Source organism: Mastacembelus armatus, chromosome 21 (genome assembly GCF_900324485.2).
Source record: "Mastacembelus armatus chromosome 21, fMasArm1.2, whole genome shotgun sequence".
Classification (NCBI taxonomy): Eukaryota; Metazoa; Chordata; class Actinopteri; order Synbranchiformes; family Mastacembelidae; genus Mastacembelus; species Mastacembelus armatus.
The window spans coordinates 21,967,285-21,987,053 of record NC_046653.1 but is presented as its reverse complement, the minus strand read 5'-3'; the positions used below and the strand labels follow the sequence as shown (position 1 = coordinate 21,987,053).

At 40.1% G+C, this 19,769-nt stretch overlaps 1 protein-coding gene across 3 annotated transcripts in view; it reads left to right on the top strand.

Annotated features, from left to right (window-relative positions):
* The window catches only part of man1a2 (mannosidase, alpha, class 1A, member 2), a 95,209-nt gene that overhangs the window by 64,709 nt on the left and 10,731 nt on the right, over positions 1-19,769 (top strand). For all 3 annotated transcript variants that reach the window (XM_026295508.1, XM_026295509.1, XM_026295510.1), the window contains exons 7-12: positions 7,890-7,984; positions 9,692-9,815; positions 10,062-10,155; positions 17,565-17,680; positions 17,851-18,070; positions 19,138-19,310. In XM_026295508.1, coding sequence (XP_026151293.1) covers positions 7,890-7,984; positions 9,692-9,815; positions 10,062-10,155; positions 17,565-17,680; positions 17,851-18,070; positions 19,138-19,310 — 822 coding nt within the window. The remainder of the gene's footprint in view (positions 1-7,889; positions 7,985-9,691; positions 9,816-10,061; positions 10,156-17,564; positions 17,681-17,850; positions 18,071-19,137; positions 19,311-19,769) is intronic.

Here is a 19,769-nt window from a genome sequence, read left to right as displayed (position 1 = left end):
AGGAATACATCAGAAAATGTGTACACTCAGATGAACCTTAACCTAACACCATGCAATCATAACATCTCGTTGTATTTCTGTCTTGACATTTTGATTTTTCATTTTTTCCTAATTGTGGAAAAATCAGCTTTGCTCTGTTTCAGCTTACCTCAGGAGGAAATGTTAAATACAGCAGAGACAGAATAAAACCCTTCGGGGGGGACACAGCAGAACAACTGTAGCCACATCGGTTCAGTTACAGATTTGGATGGTTAAGGCCGAATAACACACATCCTTTTCTCAAGGCTTGTACATCATTTCTATTTATTCTCCATGCAAAATATCTGTCAGAGCTGACAGCAGTCACTGTGATACAGTCTGATGTCAACAAATGAAGCGATCACAGGGCTAATTTGATGATGGCCTTTGAGTTTTCTCCATGGCAGCTCATCTTTGTGCCTCCTGCCTTTGATGCAGAGCCACAGGATGCTAAACAGTGTGAGCAAATGGATCAGCTGTTGGCGAAGGGGCATAACAAAGTATAGAAATGACACACAATAACCACACACACACACACACACACACACATGGCGGGTGACTTAATCCTGTCTCTCCTGCTAGCCCTTGGGGCCCTTCTTACCAAGGAGGCACATTCAGCACATTTCACAGTCTACCCCTTTAATCCCTTTAGGAGGCTCCATTACATGTCAACAGTGGCCCATTGCTTACACCAGAGACTGTGTGTCTGCTTGTGTAGTGTGTGTGTGTGTGTGTGTGTGTGTGTGTGTGCGTGTGTGTGCAGTGCTTTGTGTTAATGAGTATACTCCTCATTGCAGTGTGAAAAACGCTGATCTTATTAAGTCATTTAGGCTGATCTTATTAAGTCATTATTCACACAGTGTGGTTGAGACTATGAGACTTTAGTATTGGAAGTTACTGTTTAGAATCATTAACATTACCTTTATGTAGTGAATAGTAGAAATCAGGACTACAGTACGTTTTATTAGTGTTATTTATTGCATTTAGCATTAGTCTTAATCTAATAAGAGACAGAGGTTTGTGTGCCATTGAGCAGATGTTACACCAACATAAAATTCTTCAGATGGACTTAAAGTATCAGCAGCATCAATAAGATGTGATTATACAAGATTGAAATCAAGTAATACCTGACAATTACAGACAGGAATAGGCAGACGGTTTAGGGTGCTCATTTGTTAGAGGAGATGGACCCGATGGACTAAGCTCCATCTCTAAGCTCCATCACTGCTAGTTCACTCGAACTGTTATCAGCACCCCCTGCTTCTCCTGTATGAGCTGCATTTTGCTTTGTCATACAGAATGCAACCTGCATCAGTGGGTTGTGAAAAGACTGGCATGAAATGGGAGAGAGAGAGAGAGATAGAGCTGAGAGACCTGGGCCAAATATCGATGGCAGGACTTAAATCACTGACACTGTACCACTCAGCTGTCAGGGTGCCCATATTGATATATCTTCAGTCTGTGTGTTTCATACGGACTGTGAGAGGATTAAGAGTATTGTATCTGCTATAAGAGTGAGATTTTGCCAAAAATGCAATTGTTCATTTCAGCACAATGTAGCATAAATGCTGTGTATGTACCGTTTGTGTGCTCATGGTTTGCGTGTCCGTCTAGAGTCTCGTATCTGTCAGAGCCTGCTCTGCTCTACAGAGCTTCCAGTCTGTCCCAGCAGCTTGCAGCTTACAAATGATATCCTCATGTGTAATACAGTAACTGGATCATTGGCTGAGTTCAGGATGCGTTTGAGTGCCGGATTAGATGTCTGTGCCTTGGACGTAATGTTGATGTACCATTTGGCAGACAATCCAAAGCGCTTTGCAGGACCATTGCTTTTTTTGCCGTGGTTGCTCCAAGGGAGGAATCTTACGGCTCATTCATGGCTGAGTTAATGTCATCGGCTTATTGAAACAACCCAACAACTTTGTAGCAGTTTTACTCCTAAAACAGGGTGAGAGGGGAGAAAAGGGAGAGAGGACAGTACTAATGGGTGGAATAACAAAAGAGAAATGAGAGGGAATAAGCTGAATAATGAAAATAAAAAAGGAAGAGAGAGGTGTCAAGTTATTCTCTGCAATATTGTCTATCTACATATTGGATATTGGGATTGATCGTGTTTGGGAATTCTGTATTTTGGATGATATTCAATTAAGGCATAATCACTGGTAGAACTGACTTAAAGTTGGTAATTCAATGTATTAAAAACACTTTCTCACTATGCAAAGAAGAACCTTCAGTTCAACATTTGCATCTCAGAACAACAAACATTGACCAAAGTGCTTCACATAAAACTAAAAGACAAGTCAAATCAACATAAGACAGTATGAGGGCTAAAGGTTAGGTTAAAAAATACATTTAAAAGTAGAAGTTTTGGTAATAGAGCAAATCTCCTAAGGACCAGCAGCCATAAATGCTCGAGCTCCTCAGCAAATGCATCATGACCACGGTACCTCAAACTTACCTTTGCTATTTTTACAATGCATTGCAAAAATACATTATACTTGATGTGATGTTGATGCTCAGAAAATGTGCATCAGACCCAGTTGTGGGTTTCCAATTGTTATGCATGTGTGTGTACGAGAGTGCATCCTTCAGTGATCGATTTCGAAGCGTGCTGTAATGCATTTTAAAAGGCTGAACACTAAAGCTGTCAGCCCTGGAGGGAGAATGATAGAAACAAGTTAGGAAATGCCAGACGACCAAGTGTCTGGGCCTGTCCTCCCCAAGGATTTTTTTTTTTTTAATCTGAGTTCTCGATATCCTAATCTTGTCTTCTTGCTACAGTAAATATGATGTCAACAGGATGGATGCGCACAGGCTTTGTGGTTATTTTGGTGCAGAGATTCGGAGATGTGTCAAGGAGAAACAGGACACAAACTGCACTTTGTTTTGTTGATAATTTAACACTGGTACATTTCACAATTCAGTGGCTGTTGTTAGAATAGGAAAGACTGTCTTAGTGAAGGTTGAATAACTTTCATTCAGTCTGAAAAATGCAAAATATGATGTGCTTTACAATCTCAGCACCAAATCTCTCCCCATTCTCTTCGATGTAGGCCATGTCTGATGTTGTTGATGTTGAGCCATTTTTGAATTATTTCTGCTAAAGAAATAACAGCTGCAGCCAGAATATGAGATTTGCAGCAGCATGGGGCTGAATTTTGAAGTTTTTTCCCCGTGAGCCCTGGTGAGACAAGGGGAGCACACACCTTTTGTTTTTACCAATTTTTTTTATTCATGTGAATTTTTATCAGTTTTATAAATACATACAGGTTATAGATTACTTCTGTGTAGGGCAGGGTATTGTAATTTTGTGATCCCAGAGTTTTGTTACCGAAATGATGCTTTAATGTTCTGTTTTGACAGATATAAATGTTTTCTCTATAGAATCCCTAATCAAAGTAAGACCAGGTTTTCCACTGGAAAGTTTTGTCCAGCATTTGAGCTGCAGTGATTAGTTTGTCAATCAAAAGAAAAGTAATTGGCAACTAATTTGTTAATCATTGAGTAATTAGATGATTTTTAAGCAGAAATCTTGAATGTGAGAGTACTGCTTCTCCTGATGTTTTTGTAGTAGGTGTTCAGGTGGGTATTTATTGTAACAGATGATGATGCCACTTTGTCCTCTAGGAAATTATAATGGCTATTGAACTATAATAGCTATGCTGATGATTTCAGTTTGGGATGTCTTATAGACCAAATCATTATGCAGTTAATCAACAAAATAATCAACAGATAAATTGTTGGTAGCAGCCCTATCAACACACAGGGGGGAAATAATTAAGTCAAACATCTTGTCAGGAACAATTTGATCAAAGAGTAGAGTAGGTCAATAAGATTAAACTATAAACCAGACAGTTGAATCTTTTTTGGTACTTACTCTTTGCTTCAGGAAGAATTACTGCTGCTAGGTGCACAACTATACAAGGATCTGCATGTCTGTAACATCTTATTTTCCTTGTCATAATTGTTATGATATAGTGGCTGGTTTTTTCCACAAACTAAAAATCAATAGCCAAAATATAACTACATGTTTGTGATGCAGTGTGTTGTTGCTTATGACCTGAATCTGTTTATACCACATGATAAACTCTGAGTTTATCATCTGGTATAGAGGAGAAAACAGACACAGCACTACTTGTCCTGGGGCTGTGCAATTAATTGAATTTTGATTTTGATTTTGATTTTGATTTCGGGCCTATGTAATAGAGAAAAAACTATTATACTGTTTTTTTTGGCCTGCGTTCTTAATGACACCTATACTGTCAGCGAAACAAGTCGCGTATGTGGTATCTGGTGGTATTTAAAAATCAGAGCGAGTGAAGATGGTTAAAATAGAGCAGCCACAGAAGTCTTTGGTCAACAAAAGAGCTAGAAGCAATTCTGTTTTTTGGGAACAGTTTGGATTAAAAACATATGTGCAAGATTTGGTACATGATGGTGTTGGCACCACATACATTTGAATATATTCTATTTTCCATGATCGAGCAGCCCTAACTTGTCCTAAATGTTAATTGTCCATTGCAATATAAACAGATAAGTAAAATGTACAGGTGCTAATTTAGCAGAGTCTATCCACCTTCTCTCAACAGGTTTACTTCCTTTAACAACCCACAGTACAGCTCTAGTTTCTTCAGATGGCCTGGTTGCTTTTCCCTGAGTGCTCCCGTTTCTTTCATCCCTGCCTGTAGATGAAAGCAGTGGAGGAAGATGATCATCATAAACTCTAGAGTTTTATCTGAAAGTGGCTGGCCGTCTTCTTTGATGGGCCGTTTGGATCCTGTCCCTGCTTGATGACATCAGCAGCGGGAATGCCAATAAAAGTAAATGGGGTTTTTTAAGGACCTCAGCGCAGACGGCAGACAGGCTCCAAATCAGTGAAGGGGTTTATGATGACTGGGCAGCCATGAGCGCACACACACACACACACACACACATACACGTACAGAACCTGACACATGCACATTTACCAGCCAGTTGCATGTTCCTAAACCTGAGATTCAAATGTAAGTCTCCTTCAAATCTCTACCCTACATAAACTCAGTTTCTGCAGGTACCTCTGCAAGGTATCACATTGGCCAGTCACCCACATTTAAATACATATTAGAGGTGGATTACTGTCTGCTGTTCACTTAATGTCTGATATTTCCTAGACTTTGGCATGTGCCATTTTGATGAGATAATCTTTATTAGTTTCATCTGTGCTGGTTTTGGCTCGTCTGACCATCTCGATACACAAATACTTTCTTACATCAGCAGACACATCCAGTGTAATCAAATATTTGAGGCTGCTCTGGCAGAAGGGCCATGTAGTTTGTGGTGTTTTAGGTGGATGTTGTGGTAGTATTGTGTCTGAAGTTATTTTACTGTATTTCAGCTGTAATTGTAGTATCTCAGAAAAGTTATGACAAAACTGTGTGTGTGTGTGTGTGTGTTACCAAGAAATGATATGCGGTAGAGTTTTCTCTCCCTGTGTTGTCTGTTCTAGGCAGATCGCTCCCTCTCTGCCTCTTTAATCGCCTCTCATCCTCCAGACAAATTTTTCTCCGTTGTCATTCCTGCACTTCCTATCCTCCACATATGCTGGCCTATCTCTACATCTGTTTGATGGCACTGTTTTCTCTCGTCCTCATCCTGTATTTGTCTCAGGTTTAGCGCCACAGTTTGACCTCCACATCTTCTGTATGATGTCCCACTGGCTGCTTAAGTATTCTGCAAACAGCAGCATGTGTTATTACTGCCGCTTACTTTGTGAGACAGCAGGAATTTTCCATGGATCTGGTCTCTCTATAAAACTGCTCAGTCCTGACAGATTGTGTTGATGAATCAGCTTTCTTCTGCTGCGTGTTGAAGTGATTTTCTTTGTGGCCCTGCTTTACCTGACCACTGTCTGCAAGTTGTACCACTCTCTTTGTGCATTTATCCCACATCTGTCCTAATACTATGACTATAATACTTTGCAAAACTAGAAATTGAGCAGAATAAAAACGCAGTGACTGACAGTTTTGGGCCGTTTGCATGTTTTGCTGAAATCTTTTGAAGAACTGAATCAAAATTTTGTTAACCATGCAGTCAGGCTGTCAAGTGGTAGGACAGCTACAGTATGTGGCAGCTTCTGGCAGTGTGGTCTTCAGAATGAGCATCATAGAGTAAAACTAGATTTTTACTGCCAAATTTTATTATCCCTAAACTTGCATATATAAATATTTTAATCTTGTAAGAAAAGCACAGCACTAAGTTTTGGTTTCTCTGAAGCACTAGTGCAGCAGATATTTGGCAGTGATGCACTTTTCATAATTGAATGTTGGCTTAGCATTACCTTACAAAACCTTGGTAGCCAATTTCTCGTGTTTCCATAATATGGTGAGCTGCCACGCAATGACATGTTGTAACAAGATATTATTGGATTTTTTAAGTGGAAGGTTTGTCATGATGCCTGAATTTAGGCAAGTTTCGTATCTATAAATTACATGGCCTCACTACTGGAGCAAACACACTGATGTATTCTGTGCTTTGTCACTGTAATGATGTGGAAAACTCTGCAGTAACCTGTCCACAGATGTCTTATTGTTCCACTTTTGTTCCTCGGTACCAGGTGTGTTTTAGTCGGGTTCAGATTTGCTTTGTGCCGTGTTCTCCTCTGTGTGGCTGCTGTGGACTACTCAACCGTCAAAAAACCAGTATGCAGCTCTTACAGCTCATGTCCTGCTGTGCATGTCTAGTTTCATTAAGGTTAACAGTTCATGCTGTGAGTAATTGGATTTGAAAGACTTTCATGTTTTGTTTGGACAAAATGTGGCAGCTTTCTGAGACAACTGCTTCTGTCCAGGAAACCTTCTTCTTGTGGATGTCATGAATATTAATATCCTTTACCTACTAGAGCCCTAGTAGATTTCACCACTCAAACCAGTAGTTTGACTGGAAATTAAATTTAATTTGACTGAAATTAAATTATGGCTTGAATAACACAAATGTTTAACATTTAACCGATCTGATGTTATAGTTTAGTTTCTATAGTAAGTGACAAAAATGAGCTTTTAATGAAAGCAGGAAAACATGTTTGTCATGGTCAGAGAGGATTTTTTAGCATCTTAATGTGTGTATGTGTCACAGGACAGTTTGAATTTCAGGAAGCAGCTGTGATCTGTTTATTTTCGCAACACAATTTTCTCATGAATTATCTGTTCTGAGCAGTTTTACACCATCAGCTTTCAGTGAACCATCATATCCAGTTAGTTCAGCAGCAGAATAACCTTAGTTTCTTTATATCTCTTTTGACTGGCATGCTGAAAAAAGAACAAAGGCTGCAGCACATTTTTCTGGGCCTTCATCTGTCAGACGAGTGCAAGGACTAGTGTAATCTCAAACCGAACACATGCCCATTTCTCCACATCACTCTGTATAAATTAGACGCCAGTCAAGATAATAGAAATCCAACTCTGACTGTGTACTTTGGTCTCTCACTCTGCTCGGTTGACATAGTTTGACCTCCAAGCTTTTCTTGTAGACATCTACAAGATGGTGTTCTGCAACATTCATATTACGGCTGCACAGCTTGAAGGGAGGATTTTGCATATATTGGGCTGCCAGTTTCCTCCATGAATCTATTCAGCTCTGACACTTTGTGGCCATCATTTAGCAATGCTCTGCCTCCTGACATCTCACTCTGCCTTTTGTTTTTTTTTTTTAACCTTCATCCTGCATTTGTTTTGCTTGTTGGCAGTTGTCTTATGTTTGCACTCATGAGCTGTTTGTGCAGAATACCTGGCAGCTAAAGTAGGTAGTGCTGCATATTCCAGATGAACATGGTAATAAGTAAACATTTCAAAGTTAACCCTTGCTTTTTCTCTCTTCTTCCATTTGCTGCCTTTCAGGTATTCAAGCTGAAGGCTGTCCAGCTCGCTGAGAAACTGCTTCCCGCCTTTAATACCCCCACAGGAATCCCCTGGGCCATGGTCAACCTTAAGAGGTTAGTGACTCTTCTACTGAAAAGCAGCCCCCTTATCCTGTAGTTGACATCAGTCAGAATCAGACATGACAGTCGACTGAGCGGCCAGGAACCATCCAGAGTCTTATTCTGTATTTGATTCAACTGACAGTGTGCTCCTTATGCACAAGTGTATCTGTTAGAATTTTAGTGGAACTTTTATGAGTTAAATTTACTGAGCAATTCTTATGTTTTATGTATATATTCAGTTTTTAAAGGGCTTTAGGCATTTGTTTGCTTACACAGGAAAAGGCAGTAAAGTATGGTCCATTTAGCATGTTTTTGCAACTGACAGAAAATAATGGCTTAATCTCATTGCATCAGTGGGGTAATTTAAAGTTTTGGGCTGATATCATTTTAACAAAATCTTGTGTAACAAACTGCTGCATCACAATTGACTCCTTTAGTCTCCAGACTGGTTAGGAAACATCAGTGTGAAGTGCTTGCCCATCACTATATTTTGCTGCTGCTAACCAAAACTCATTAACTGTGTTTGTTTCTTCAGAAGCTGTTGCATTTGTTTGTTTTTTTTTTGTGTGTGTGAAAAAGCGTAGGGGGCTATGTTGGCCCCAGCATGTGGTGTTTATGTATCCATAAGACAGTGAAGACCAGTTGGAGGAACAGATTTGTGTTTAAATCTTATTAGGCTCCAAAACAGCACAGTGGTCACAGCCTTTTTAATCTTTGTGATGACCTCAAGGTAAACAGCAGAAGTACAGCATCAAAGATACAGATGAAGGCGGTTTTGGATGCACATAAGTGAACAAAATCAAGCTCTTTTTCTTCTAACTAGCGTGTTGTTTTGGAGGAGCCTCCCCTGACACACTGCAGAATTACCATCCCTTTCTGTTTCTCTGATCAATTTCTGCTGTCTCAGTGTTTGAGGCGTCAGCTTCCTGTTGTATTGGCAGGTTGTTGAGTATGTGTGAAGGCCTCCTTTCCTCAAGGTAATTTTTAATTTACTTCAGAGCAGATGCTTTGTATTTTGCCTTAATCTCCCACTGGACAAACAAACGGTCGTACACAGGAAAAAAAAACACAGCTACATGTGTTAGTGCAAAAACAGACGCCTGCTGGAGTGATTGAACACTCAGGATTTTAATCCAAACAAACACACAACTGACACATTGCTATCTTTTTTCCTCTCTCTCTCTCTCTCTCTCACACACACACAAACACACACAAACACACACACAGTTGAAAACTGCTAATGCTCCAAGCCTTATGGAAAATTGAAGCAGTTCATTCTGACCGAGTGAACCTGTTGCACAAGCTGCAGTCAGCCCATCTCCAGTTCTGTTGTATATAATGTACTATGAAGACAGAGGATGCCAATGTGGAAAAATAAACTACTCCTTTAATTTTTATTTTTTGATCAACTGAAATGTGTAAATCCTTGTTCAACCCTTATTATTTTTCATCAGTTATGTTGTTTTCTAGTTTTCTGACATACAGTTATGGATGTCAAGATTTTTCTTCAAGATCATTTTACATTTAGATCTTTGTATTTTTAGTGTTGATTACAAAATTGTTATAACCCAGTGAGTCAAAATGATGACTCTTATTATGTGAACCATTAAAAATCTTATTACTTCTTTAAGTTGAGTGCATAAGAATTTAAAACGTTGTCTGTTTTTTTTATAATTTCATGTTTACTGCCCATCCCCTCATCCCTCCCTCTTCTTCCAGTGGTGTTGGGCGCAACTGGGGCTGGGCGTCGGCGGGCAGCAGCATCCTCGCGGAGTTTGGGACTCTCCACATGGAGTTTGTTCACCTGACCTACCTGACAGGGAACCCTGCGTACTACCAGAAGGTGCCGTTGTGAAGTTATCTTGTTTGTGTTTTCTCAGCCTTGCTAGAACATTTTAGGAACTTTATGCAGTGAAAAAGTTCAAAACATTTGCTTATCTTACACTTTAAATAAGAGAAAACATGTAAAGATGTGATGTATATCAGAACGTCACAGTGCAATAAAGATGTGAGAAGATTATTGTATTTTATGATTTTTCAGTGGGCGATATGATATATATATATATTTTATGTCTGTTGTTCATCTCAGGTGATGCACATCCGGAAGCTTCTAGCCAAAATGGACCGACCCAATGGGCTCTACCCAAACTACCTGAACCCCCGCACAGGCCGCTGGGGCCAACGTAAGTCCACCAGCAACACAACAGGGCAGCTCTTAGTCAGCCGAAGCCAGAACAGTACCCTACATTTTGTAGAAACATCAAATCCGATGGTGAATTAAGTTACTCAACGACGAAGGGTGCTGTTTTTTGAAGATTAGAGATTTAGAGATGCATTCAGGTTTTTAGCATTTGGGTCATTGATAACCTGAGTGATTGAGACAGGTGTCAGAATTTCTTTGCAAGCTTCAGCTGATCATGTACTAAGGGCTATGAAGAGGAAGAGGAGGAATTACCACTAAGTGAAGAAAAGAAGAGATGTACTGTAGAATGGATCTTCTTTAATGAGGACAAATTGAAGTGAGCACAGGAAGATTGAAGAGAGGGAACATGGTGTATTGATTCCATATTGGTGGTTTGCCAGGAGGAATTAGCAGCTCTCTGAGTAAGTTAGACTTGCAGTCAAACACTATTCACACTTGGTGAAGCCTCTTATATGTCTGAAATGTGACATGTGAGGACTGTATTAAGTGAGACTTGAATCCAGCAGGATCTGAAGACACTAACTTTTGCTCTGTTTAAATGGAAGAGCGGACTAAGTTAGGTCCAACATAAAGTTCTCTATTTACTCAGAATATTTCACTTTTTCTTATTTTCTTTCATCGATGCACTATTTGTACCTTCCTTCTTTCCTCCACATTATTTGGGCATATTTTTAGTTCTCAGCCAAACATTTCTAAGTGAATATAAAGTTTTTGTTTTTTTTTTTGGTTTATTTTTTAAAATTTCTGTGGATGAAAAATATCTAAAGGGTTGCAGTTTGTCATCTTAATGTGCCAACAGAATATTAAAACCATTTGGATATTAAAGTATTCCTTTTTGAGTGCACACTTGCCTTGGAAATGTTTTCAAAACTGAGTGCTGCAATTTTGCCCGTCAGTCAGATATGACTATCTGCTCTGCATTGGCTCTTTAGTTCAGTGAAAGAAAATGAAAAGATGAAATCTGCTTAAAATTGAATATATTTTGTTGTTTTTATTTGTTCAGGGGAGTAAGATGCTACGGTAGGAGAGCACCATATTAAGTCTATTCAATTTCACAACCCTCACAAGTAAATGGGAAACAGGCAATGCACATAAATACACTGTGCACAGAACAAACTGAGAATGGTTCCACTCTTAGAGCAAAAAAGAATCAGATTTTTAAATAAGTCCAGTGGTCCAACAGGATAAAATCTCTCTTATTTGTTTTACTTGTTGACAAAACAAACGGCGAGCGCTCATGGATGAATGCATAAATGGGGAGGCTCATTAATGGAGGGTTAGGTGGCTTGACAGTCAAACTGATGTATTTGTAAATGCACAGACTCTGGGCCAAAAGCAGGAAAAAAATAAATGGAGGAAAGATGGAGAAAGGGCGTTTTGACTGGCAGATGGATGAGTGCATTAAGAGATGGATAGTTAGCTGGTGAGCTGCAGGTAATAGCAGGTGTTTTGTTTACTCTGGCTGTATGTATGTGTATTTCTGCGTATATATATTTGAGTCGCAACAAGAGAGAGTGTGCACATTTGTATTTGCGCATTAAATGTCGGTGAGACTCTGTGGATCAGTTGTTTTTTGGAGCTCATGAGATGTTTCTCTGTACAGAAACCACTTGCATATCTATTGTTCTATGACACTTGTGTTACTGTTTGTTTGTGTGTGTGTGTGTGTTGTGGTCTTGACACATTAATTAGCTATGATTCCACCTTGGTGCCTTAACCAGCTCTGTTGATTACAACACGGCGGCCTGGTTTAATAGAGGCTCATAGTTGCTCCAAAACCAACCTAAGCTGCGGTGGTGGCCCCTGAGCTCTGCATGAAGAGGCTGCATGATACAGTTTGGAGGGACTTAAGTGAGAGGGATGTAATGAATGTGAAACTCAAAGGGCTCAGAGCAAAATGAATGTTGATATATTTCTGCAAGGTTGGGCAAAGGTGCCCCGTCTGATCAGCAAACCTCTTGCAGCTTATTCACTAACTAATTAATCATGTCCAGTTATGGGGCTGCTGTACCCTGGACCACTGTCGGTTATTTATGTGTGTCTGTAGCTGTATGACACTGCAGTGCATTGTGGGCAAGGGAATTTTGCTGTTTTGTTACTGGAGGACACTTCAGTGGGATTTTTAAGCAACAATACACTTAAAATATAGAAGTGTCACAAACCCAAGTGAGAAAGACAAACTTAGTTCAAACTAACACATCACTGGAGGAAAAAAAATCAACCATGTCAGTAAAGCAGCAGCTAGTCTTGTCATGTTGTCCTGATGCGATGATTATAACTCATAGATTCATAAAGGCAGAAAATTATAGTATATTGAAAGTCTTTCAGATAAATACACAGTGTGTATAACGTGTTGTGTGAACGTGGCTGGGATTTGCATATTTTGGAACACCTGTTTTTGCTGCGGAGTCAAAACAGGGATGCGCCACATCCATTAAAATTTATTACAGCACCATTTAGTCTGAGCTTTCTAGACTGAGAGACGCATTGAGGCTGTCACAAATTTTTTTTATGTGCGCCGGTATCCAGGCACAGAATGAACACGAGCGACCAAGTAAACAGCAATCATTTGGAGTTTTTGTTATCTTCGGTGTAATTGGTTTGTAAAATACTGAAATTTCTGGTGCATTTTGTTACTCAAACCAACTGTGACAGTCAAGGTGGAAAAACTCACTTTTCACCGTTTATAAAGTGTGGGAGTGTTTGTGGAGAGCTACGTGTGAATTGGGATAGTGGTAAATATTGGGCGAGAATTAAATGTGAACGTGGGCCTATTTTGGAGATGAAGTGAAATGTTTGAAAGGGTTGGAGCATGTTTCAAAAGTGTGTACTCATGTATCGCTGTGTATAAATCTGTGTGCACTTGTGTAGACAGTAGTTAACCCAGACTAATGAGGAATGAGGCTGAGCTCGTCTGTCTTAATGAGATCCTGCTGTGACTGACAGCCTTATTACCACACACTCCTCTGTCTTACTATAACACTGTGCTGCCCACACACACACACACACGCACACACACACACACACACATATACACACACATACGCACACACACACACACACACACACACATATGCCACTCACTCCCTCCTTTTAACCTTCTCAACTACACTCTCCTCCGCTCACGCTGGCATATAGACAATTGTCTTCGGTTCTGTATAGTAAAATTAATTACTACTGAAACAAATAAATCTGAATTGTTTCACATTTTACAGATATTTAATTTTGATAATGCACAGCTCAGTAAAATTGGCGAAATGTGATTAATTCCATCTGTCTGCTGTCTGCCAGCAGCAGGCGTTAACACACAAACATAGTGTAACGTAATAAAAGTTCAAGTGTTTGCTTTTGTTGCTATGAATTTCTTTTATAGCCTGATGATCACATTTTCGGTTTTGTTTCACTTGGAGTCTGACGTAGCTTTCATGTTGTCTGGTGTTACTTTGTCTGCTTTAAAGTTATTATTTCTGTCTATTTACTACAACATGCTTACAGTAGCAGTGTTGATGTCATTCACACTTGTCACCAATTTTGTGGCAACAGTTTGTCTAGCTCTGACAGACATTCATTTTTCTGTGCAAGAGCCAGAAAAATGATGGCAAAGTTCCTAATCCTGTCTACAAAGCTTTGATTGGCTGAGTTGTTTTTTCCATTTAAATAAAAAAAAAACAGTTGACAGTGAGCACAACAGTCTTCTAAATCCTGGAAAATAGATTTTTTTTGTTTATTTTTTCCTATTGGTTCCCTTTACTGGCGACATAAACCCTTTTCTTTACTGTCCAGAAATTTTTAATCACACTTTCCATTGTGCAACATACCTGGATTTCAACAGATGTGCAGGGTTTATAAGCGAAGCATAGAAATAAATTGTACTGTTGCACCCAGAGATATTGTTAGTATCGCCCTTACCTCTTACATCTGAGTGCATTTGAAGCTTTGTGAAGAAACCACCTTGTGTACGTGAGTCTTTGTGTTTGTGGTTTATTCTGCGATTGAAGCCACCTCCTCCGAAGACCCTCCCTTTGATTGACAGGCACTCTCTGCATGACCTGGATCCTTTGAACGGCAGAAAAATGATGGAGAGGAGAGTTGCTGGGGGAGCGAGTGTAGGCGGATGCCAGGCTGAAAGATAGAGGGAGGCGATTGTGAAACAAAAAGGTAGAGGGAAAAATACAAAAAAGATCAGACAGGAGTTAAATGAGCCCTTCCTCTTCCAATTTGTATTTTAAGCTGCATTGCCTTATTATTTTTCTCTTTACATTCAAAAACCATCTTGCATGAAAGAGCAGTTGGAGCTGTGGGTGTTTTATTATCTTTCTTCTGATCTGATGCAGCTTTTGCCAATTTCCGTGATTTCAGTCAGAATGACTAATTTTTATATGCCCTGTCACACACCAGGGTCCATATTTGAAACAAGTGGTTTCTTCTTTGCCACTGCAGGTGTGTTTTATTTTGTCTGTAACAATCGCTCGGTCAAATAAGACCGGAAAATAGAAAATTATTCAGAGCCTCTGATTACAATAACGTCTTGTTATTTCCAGACTGGTAATTTAGAAGTACGTTATGGAAAAGGTCATTGACTGTGTGACAATGAGCAGCACATTTGTAATAAAACATCACATGTCAGCACAGAGTGATCATTGAACTCTGGGTCCACGTTCTGGCATTGATGAAGGTCTAGAAAACGTCACGTGTTTGTAAAATATAATAATCAGAACCAAGTTAGAAAACTTCAATAAGAATTTGTGGGATTTTGCAGTGTAGTCACACTGGTTCAGATATTCCCAAAATAAGAAAGGATGAAAAACGAAAAATACATTAATTTGTATTATAAGTTGAGCCCTGGGAAAGAAAACAGCACAACCATTCATCAGTGTCAAACAGTGACAGCTGCTGAAAGTCTCACTTCCCAGAGTCTTCTATGGTCCGAACTATTGCTCAGTCGTGGCTGTGTGCTGCTGTGAAATAATTCCTAATGTATTTTGGGGGATTCGCTGTCGCTCCACTGCTAATGAATTATTCTGTGCGTGAACAGAAACCTATCGACTTCCAATCCAAACCCAGAGAGGGCGGGTCTCTGCCCTCTCCAAAACCCTCTTTCCTCAAGTAAGACACCGTCATAACTGCAAAATTAGTCGACTTATTACACTTGTGTACGTCAGTCTCCAGAAGAGCTGGTATTTTCCAGTTTGACCATCAGCCACATCAGCATATTAACAAACACATCACACATAGAAAGTTTAGCTAAACTTCGCAGGGGCTGGTGGTAATTTCTCACTCTGTTGGAAAGACATTAACCATAGCAGAGATGATTATTTATGGCATTCAGCGCAGCGTATTTATTCAACCATTCATTTCTGCTGCTTATCTAGGCCTGTTCACAGTGGCAGCAGACTAAATAAAGTTTCCCACGTGTCTTTCCTCTCAACCGTGCCAGCACTACCTGGGTTTGCATGTGAGATAGATCATGAGGAAAATCTCCACATATGAGAGATTATCCTGGTTAGACGTCCAACCTGTGTGACTTTCTTTCTCTGTCCCTGAAGGTAAACAAAGATGCATTCACAAGATCATTTTGTTAGTCAAGACCCAAACATGAGGGTGAAGCATAAATTAGAATAACTGGACAAATGAAAGCTTACAGATGACAGTGGATCAACCTAGGTGATTTGTGTGGCTGACCAAAATCACTTTCCCTTAGGATCTTTTTACAGACACATGACGCCCAAGGGAACGAAGGTGAAATACTGTTCTACTCAGGACACAAAATACCTGCATGTCACTTTCAGTACTTCACCGACTATGATCATTTGGCGTGGAAGAGAGCCACCAGCAGTGGGCTGGTGACCTGCCAGAGGCTGGCAGAGCAGAGCGACTCTGGATGAATACAAAATATACCAGCATTCATCCAGGTCTTCTAATTATTTCCAACCCTGCATAGAATAATGTGTGCTGTATTTTGCAGCAGGGGAATTATTGAAATAATATTCTTTATGCTACATCGAAGAAAACATTTCATTTCGTACACATCATTAACTGCCAAATAAAAGCTCGAACACCCCAGAGACAGTCTGAAAGTCATTGCAAGTGCTTTAGTGCTGCATGAACACATGCTGGTTTTGTGGAATACATGTGGAAAGAACAATATCTATTGCAGTGAGGTGTCAGGACTATGAGTCTTTAAAAACTCAACATAGCAGCAACACAGATATGGTAATGCCGCCATTACTGTAGTAAGGTCTAAAGAATAAAATATTTTAGTTCATAAAATTGACTTACTGGTATCTGCATCACATCAGAGTAACACTGTAGCTGTACTGTCTGTGTAAACATATAAACCCAGTCGCAGACATTAGGACATACCATGTACCAGCACATTCTGCCCTCACTCCATGTCTCCAAGGTTGTATTTGAGCTTTGCGTTTTCTCTAACAAAAGCTGAATAATTCATTGTTTCCATTGCATCTTCTTCTTTCTTGTACCCTCCATTAACCTACGGGCATGTTAATCACATACAGAAAAGAATCTGCTTAGACGAGACACAAAGCATCTGCTCAGGTATCAAATTTGATTACGTGGAGCTGAAGAGATAGTTATACATACAGCACGAAGAATATTCTGCCTTCACCCACTCAAGTCAGAGCTAAATAAACCTCTTATCCACAATTGCTTCTCCAATTAGACATTTGAGATCATAATGCCACAAGAGCAGCTCCAAAGCGAAGCCGGAAACTTCTTTCCTGAAACAGAAGGATCTTACTGCCCAGCTGTTCATTAATCTGTTGTTCATAATTCCTTGCACCAACAGTGGAAGTTAAAGAATTATTATTTCGGTCATTTAATATTGGTATTTTAGCTTGATATTGTCATGATAGCTTCATTTTATGGTAAATGTTTGATGTATAAATATCTTTTCTAGTAAGCAATATGTTATAGTGTCAGTCAAACTGCCCTTAAAATAGACTAAAGTGTCATTATAAGTGCATCAAAGTGGGCTCAAAACGCTCCCTGGAGACAAGATTTTATTTTATTAGTGTGATCAGAGTGACAGCTGGCTAGTTTCCCATCTTCACTACGTGGTGTCCTTCAAATTAGGACAGCCATGAAAGCTGTGTAAACTTCCAAGAGGACGGTTGGGGACACCGAAATGTAAGCACATCAGGGAAAGGGTAAACAAAGTGGGAAATGAGAGGCAACATGCTGCGAATATATTACGGAGATGGAGAGATGCTTTACATGCCGTATGTTGTGCTTTCCAGAAATTTCGAGGCAGACCTGAAAACTGAAGAGCTGACTTTGGCTTTCTCATTTCCTCTTGGCTTTCCTCTTTCTGTTCCACTGTGCCCTTTCACCCTGCACTAGTTAACTCCTTTCTTTCCCTTTCTCCAGATCACACTTCAGTGGGAGGACTAGGGGACAGTTTTTATGAGTACCTGCTGAAGGCGTGGCTCATGTCAGACAAGACAGATACTGAGGCCCGGAAGACTTATGATGATGCCATTGAGGTAGAGTGCAATCAGAGATTTGTTTGCATGCATTTTGCAATTTTTTCTGTAGGTGCCAGTTGGTGACTAATTACCAAGGAGGCACCACCTTGAGACAGGAAGCCGGTGGTCTTCTCATGAATATCCACATTTTCTGCAACTACATTCATGCTCATACCACTTCCCTCCAGGCCATTGAGCGCCACCTGATACGCAAATCCAACGGTGGTCTGACATTCATTGGTGAGTGGAAGAATGGCCACCTGGAGAGGAAGATGGGCCACCTGGCTTGCTTCGCCGGAGGCATGTTTGCGTTGGGCGCCGACGGCTCGCCCGACGACAAGGCCGGCCACTACCTGCAGCTGGGAGCCGAGATCGCACACACCTGCCACGAGTCCTACGACAGAACAGGTGAGAAACACACACACACACACACACACACACACACACAGTGAAGCTCTGTCTGTAAAGTAATAACTGTGAATAATGACAACCTGAAGATAAGAGTTTTCATTGGTGTTTCTTATATTTGAGCTGTGGGGGCTCATTATTGCTGTCATGCTCAGTCATGCCCAAGACCCCAGAGTTATTTAATACTTCTATATAAACAGACTTTATTAAAGTAGATTTTTAAAGCTAATCTATTTAGTTTAAAATAAACACCCTCAGAGTTACACATGGGCCCAGTTTATGCTGCTACCTGCATTAGGACATTAAATTCGCATTTTTATTATATTCCTTGTAGAGACTGATAGATCAATAGGTTGTTTTTTTTTTTTTGTTTGGGTAGCTCATATTATATTATTTCTTCTAACTCTATTAATTGTTTTCTACCTGATCTCACATCTTGATTGTGTGCCTGTGTGTGCCTGTGTGTACGTGTGTGTTTATAGTCAGAAGTTTTGATGTTGCTCAGAAAGAGGAGAGGTTGCCATGGCAACAAATAAAGATAGAGAAGAAGTGAGAGTCGGGAGAGAGAGAAGTTTTTGGTGAGATGGCAGGAAGTGTGATAGTGGTGGTCAGGCTGTGTAAAGTTGGTCTGGTAGTTCTTAATGAGGTGTGTGTGTGTGTGTGTGTGTGTGTGTGTGTGTGTGTGTCTGCATCTTAGTAATTTTCCAGTTACACTTGTAATGTCTGTCACATTTAATTGGCAGAGAAAACTAGTTGTAAAAGGATGAAGTCAGTAAAATCAATGGTGGTTTTTTTTTAATGCTTTAACACACACACATGCAGGCACTAATTCAGATCAGCTCTGACCTGTCTTCACCATCAGCCATTAAGACAAACAAGGAGCAAAAGATGCTAAATCCTCTCTTCTGTTTTTGTCTCTTCTTCATTCTTTGCTTTGTTTACCTTCCTTCCATCAACTCCACCTTTTCCATCCTTGGTCATCTCTCCTTTTTTGATTCTTTCCACCTGTTTATTTATTTTATTTTTTTTCTTCCTTTCTGTTTCTATTTTAATCTCCTTCCTTGAAGTGTTGAAGCTCGGCCCAGAGGCCTTTAAGTTCGACAGTGGCCTGGAGGCGGTGGCTGTACGGCAGAATGAGAAATACTACATCCTGCGCCCGGAGGTCATCGAGACCTACTGGTACATGTGGAGGTTCACCCATGATCCCAAATACAGGCAATGGGGCTGGGAGGCAGCACAGGTAAAGAACATACCTTCTTAAACTGTATTTGTATACACACATTTACAGTCCTGCTTTCTACAGCGTGAACCATCAGGTAGCATTTGATAAGACCTGTTTGCTGCACAGAAAGTATAAGACCCTGTTATCCCAATCAAACAGCAGCTAAAGCTTCTGGCATTTTTAATTGGAGGACGACATGAAACAGGGAATGTCTGATGACCTTATGAAACATCAACCATTGCCCCAGTGCACAGTGGGATTCATGGGGACTAAGTAAAATGCTGTAATAATAATGATCAAACAGAAAGTGAGTTAGATTTTAAAAAACTGACGGTGGTGGTGCCCTTTTCCCTGGTGAGTGTTTTTTGTGGCTCATTCAACAAGCTACGACAAGATGATGTTTGTGTCTGAGTTAAGAGATGACTTCAGTGGGAAAGCTAATGTGGGGTTTTGGTCCAAGTCTGGCTTGTGTAGGCA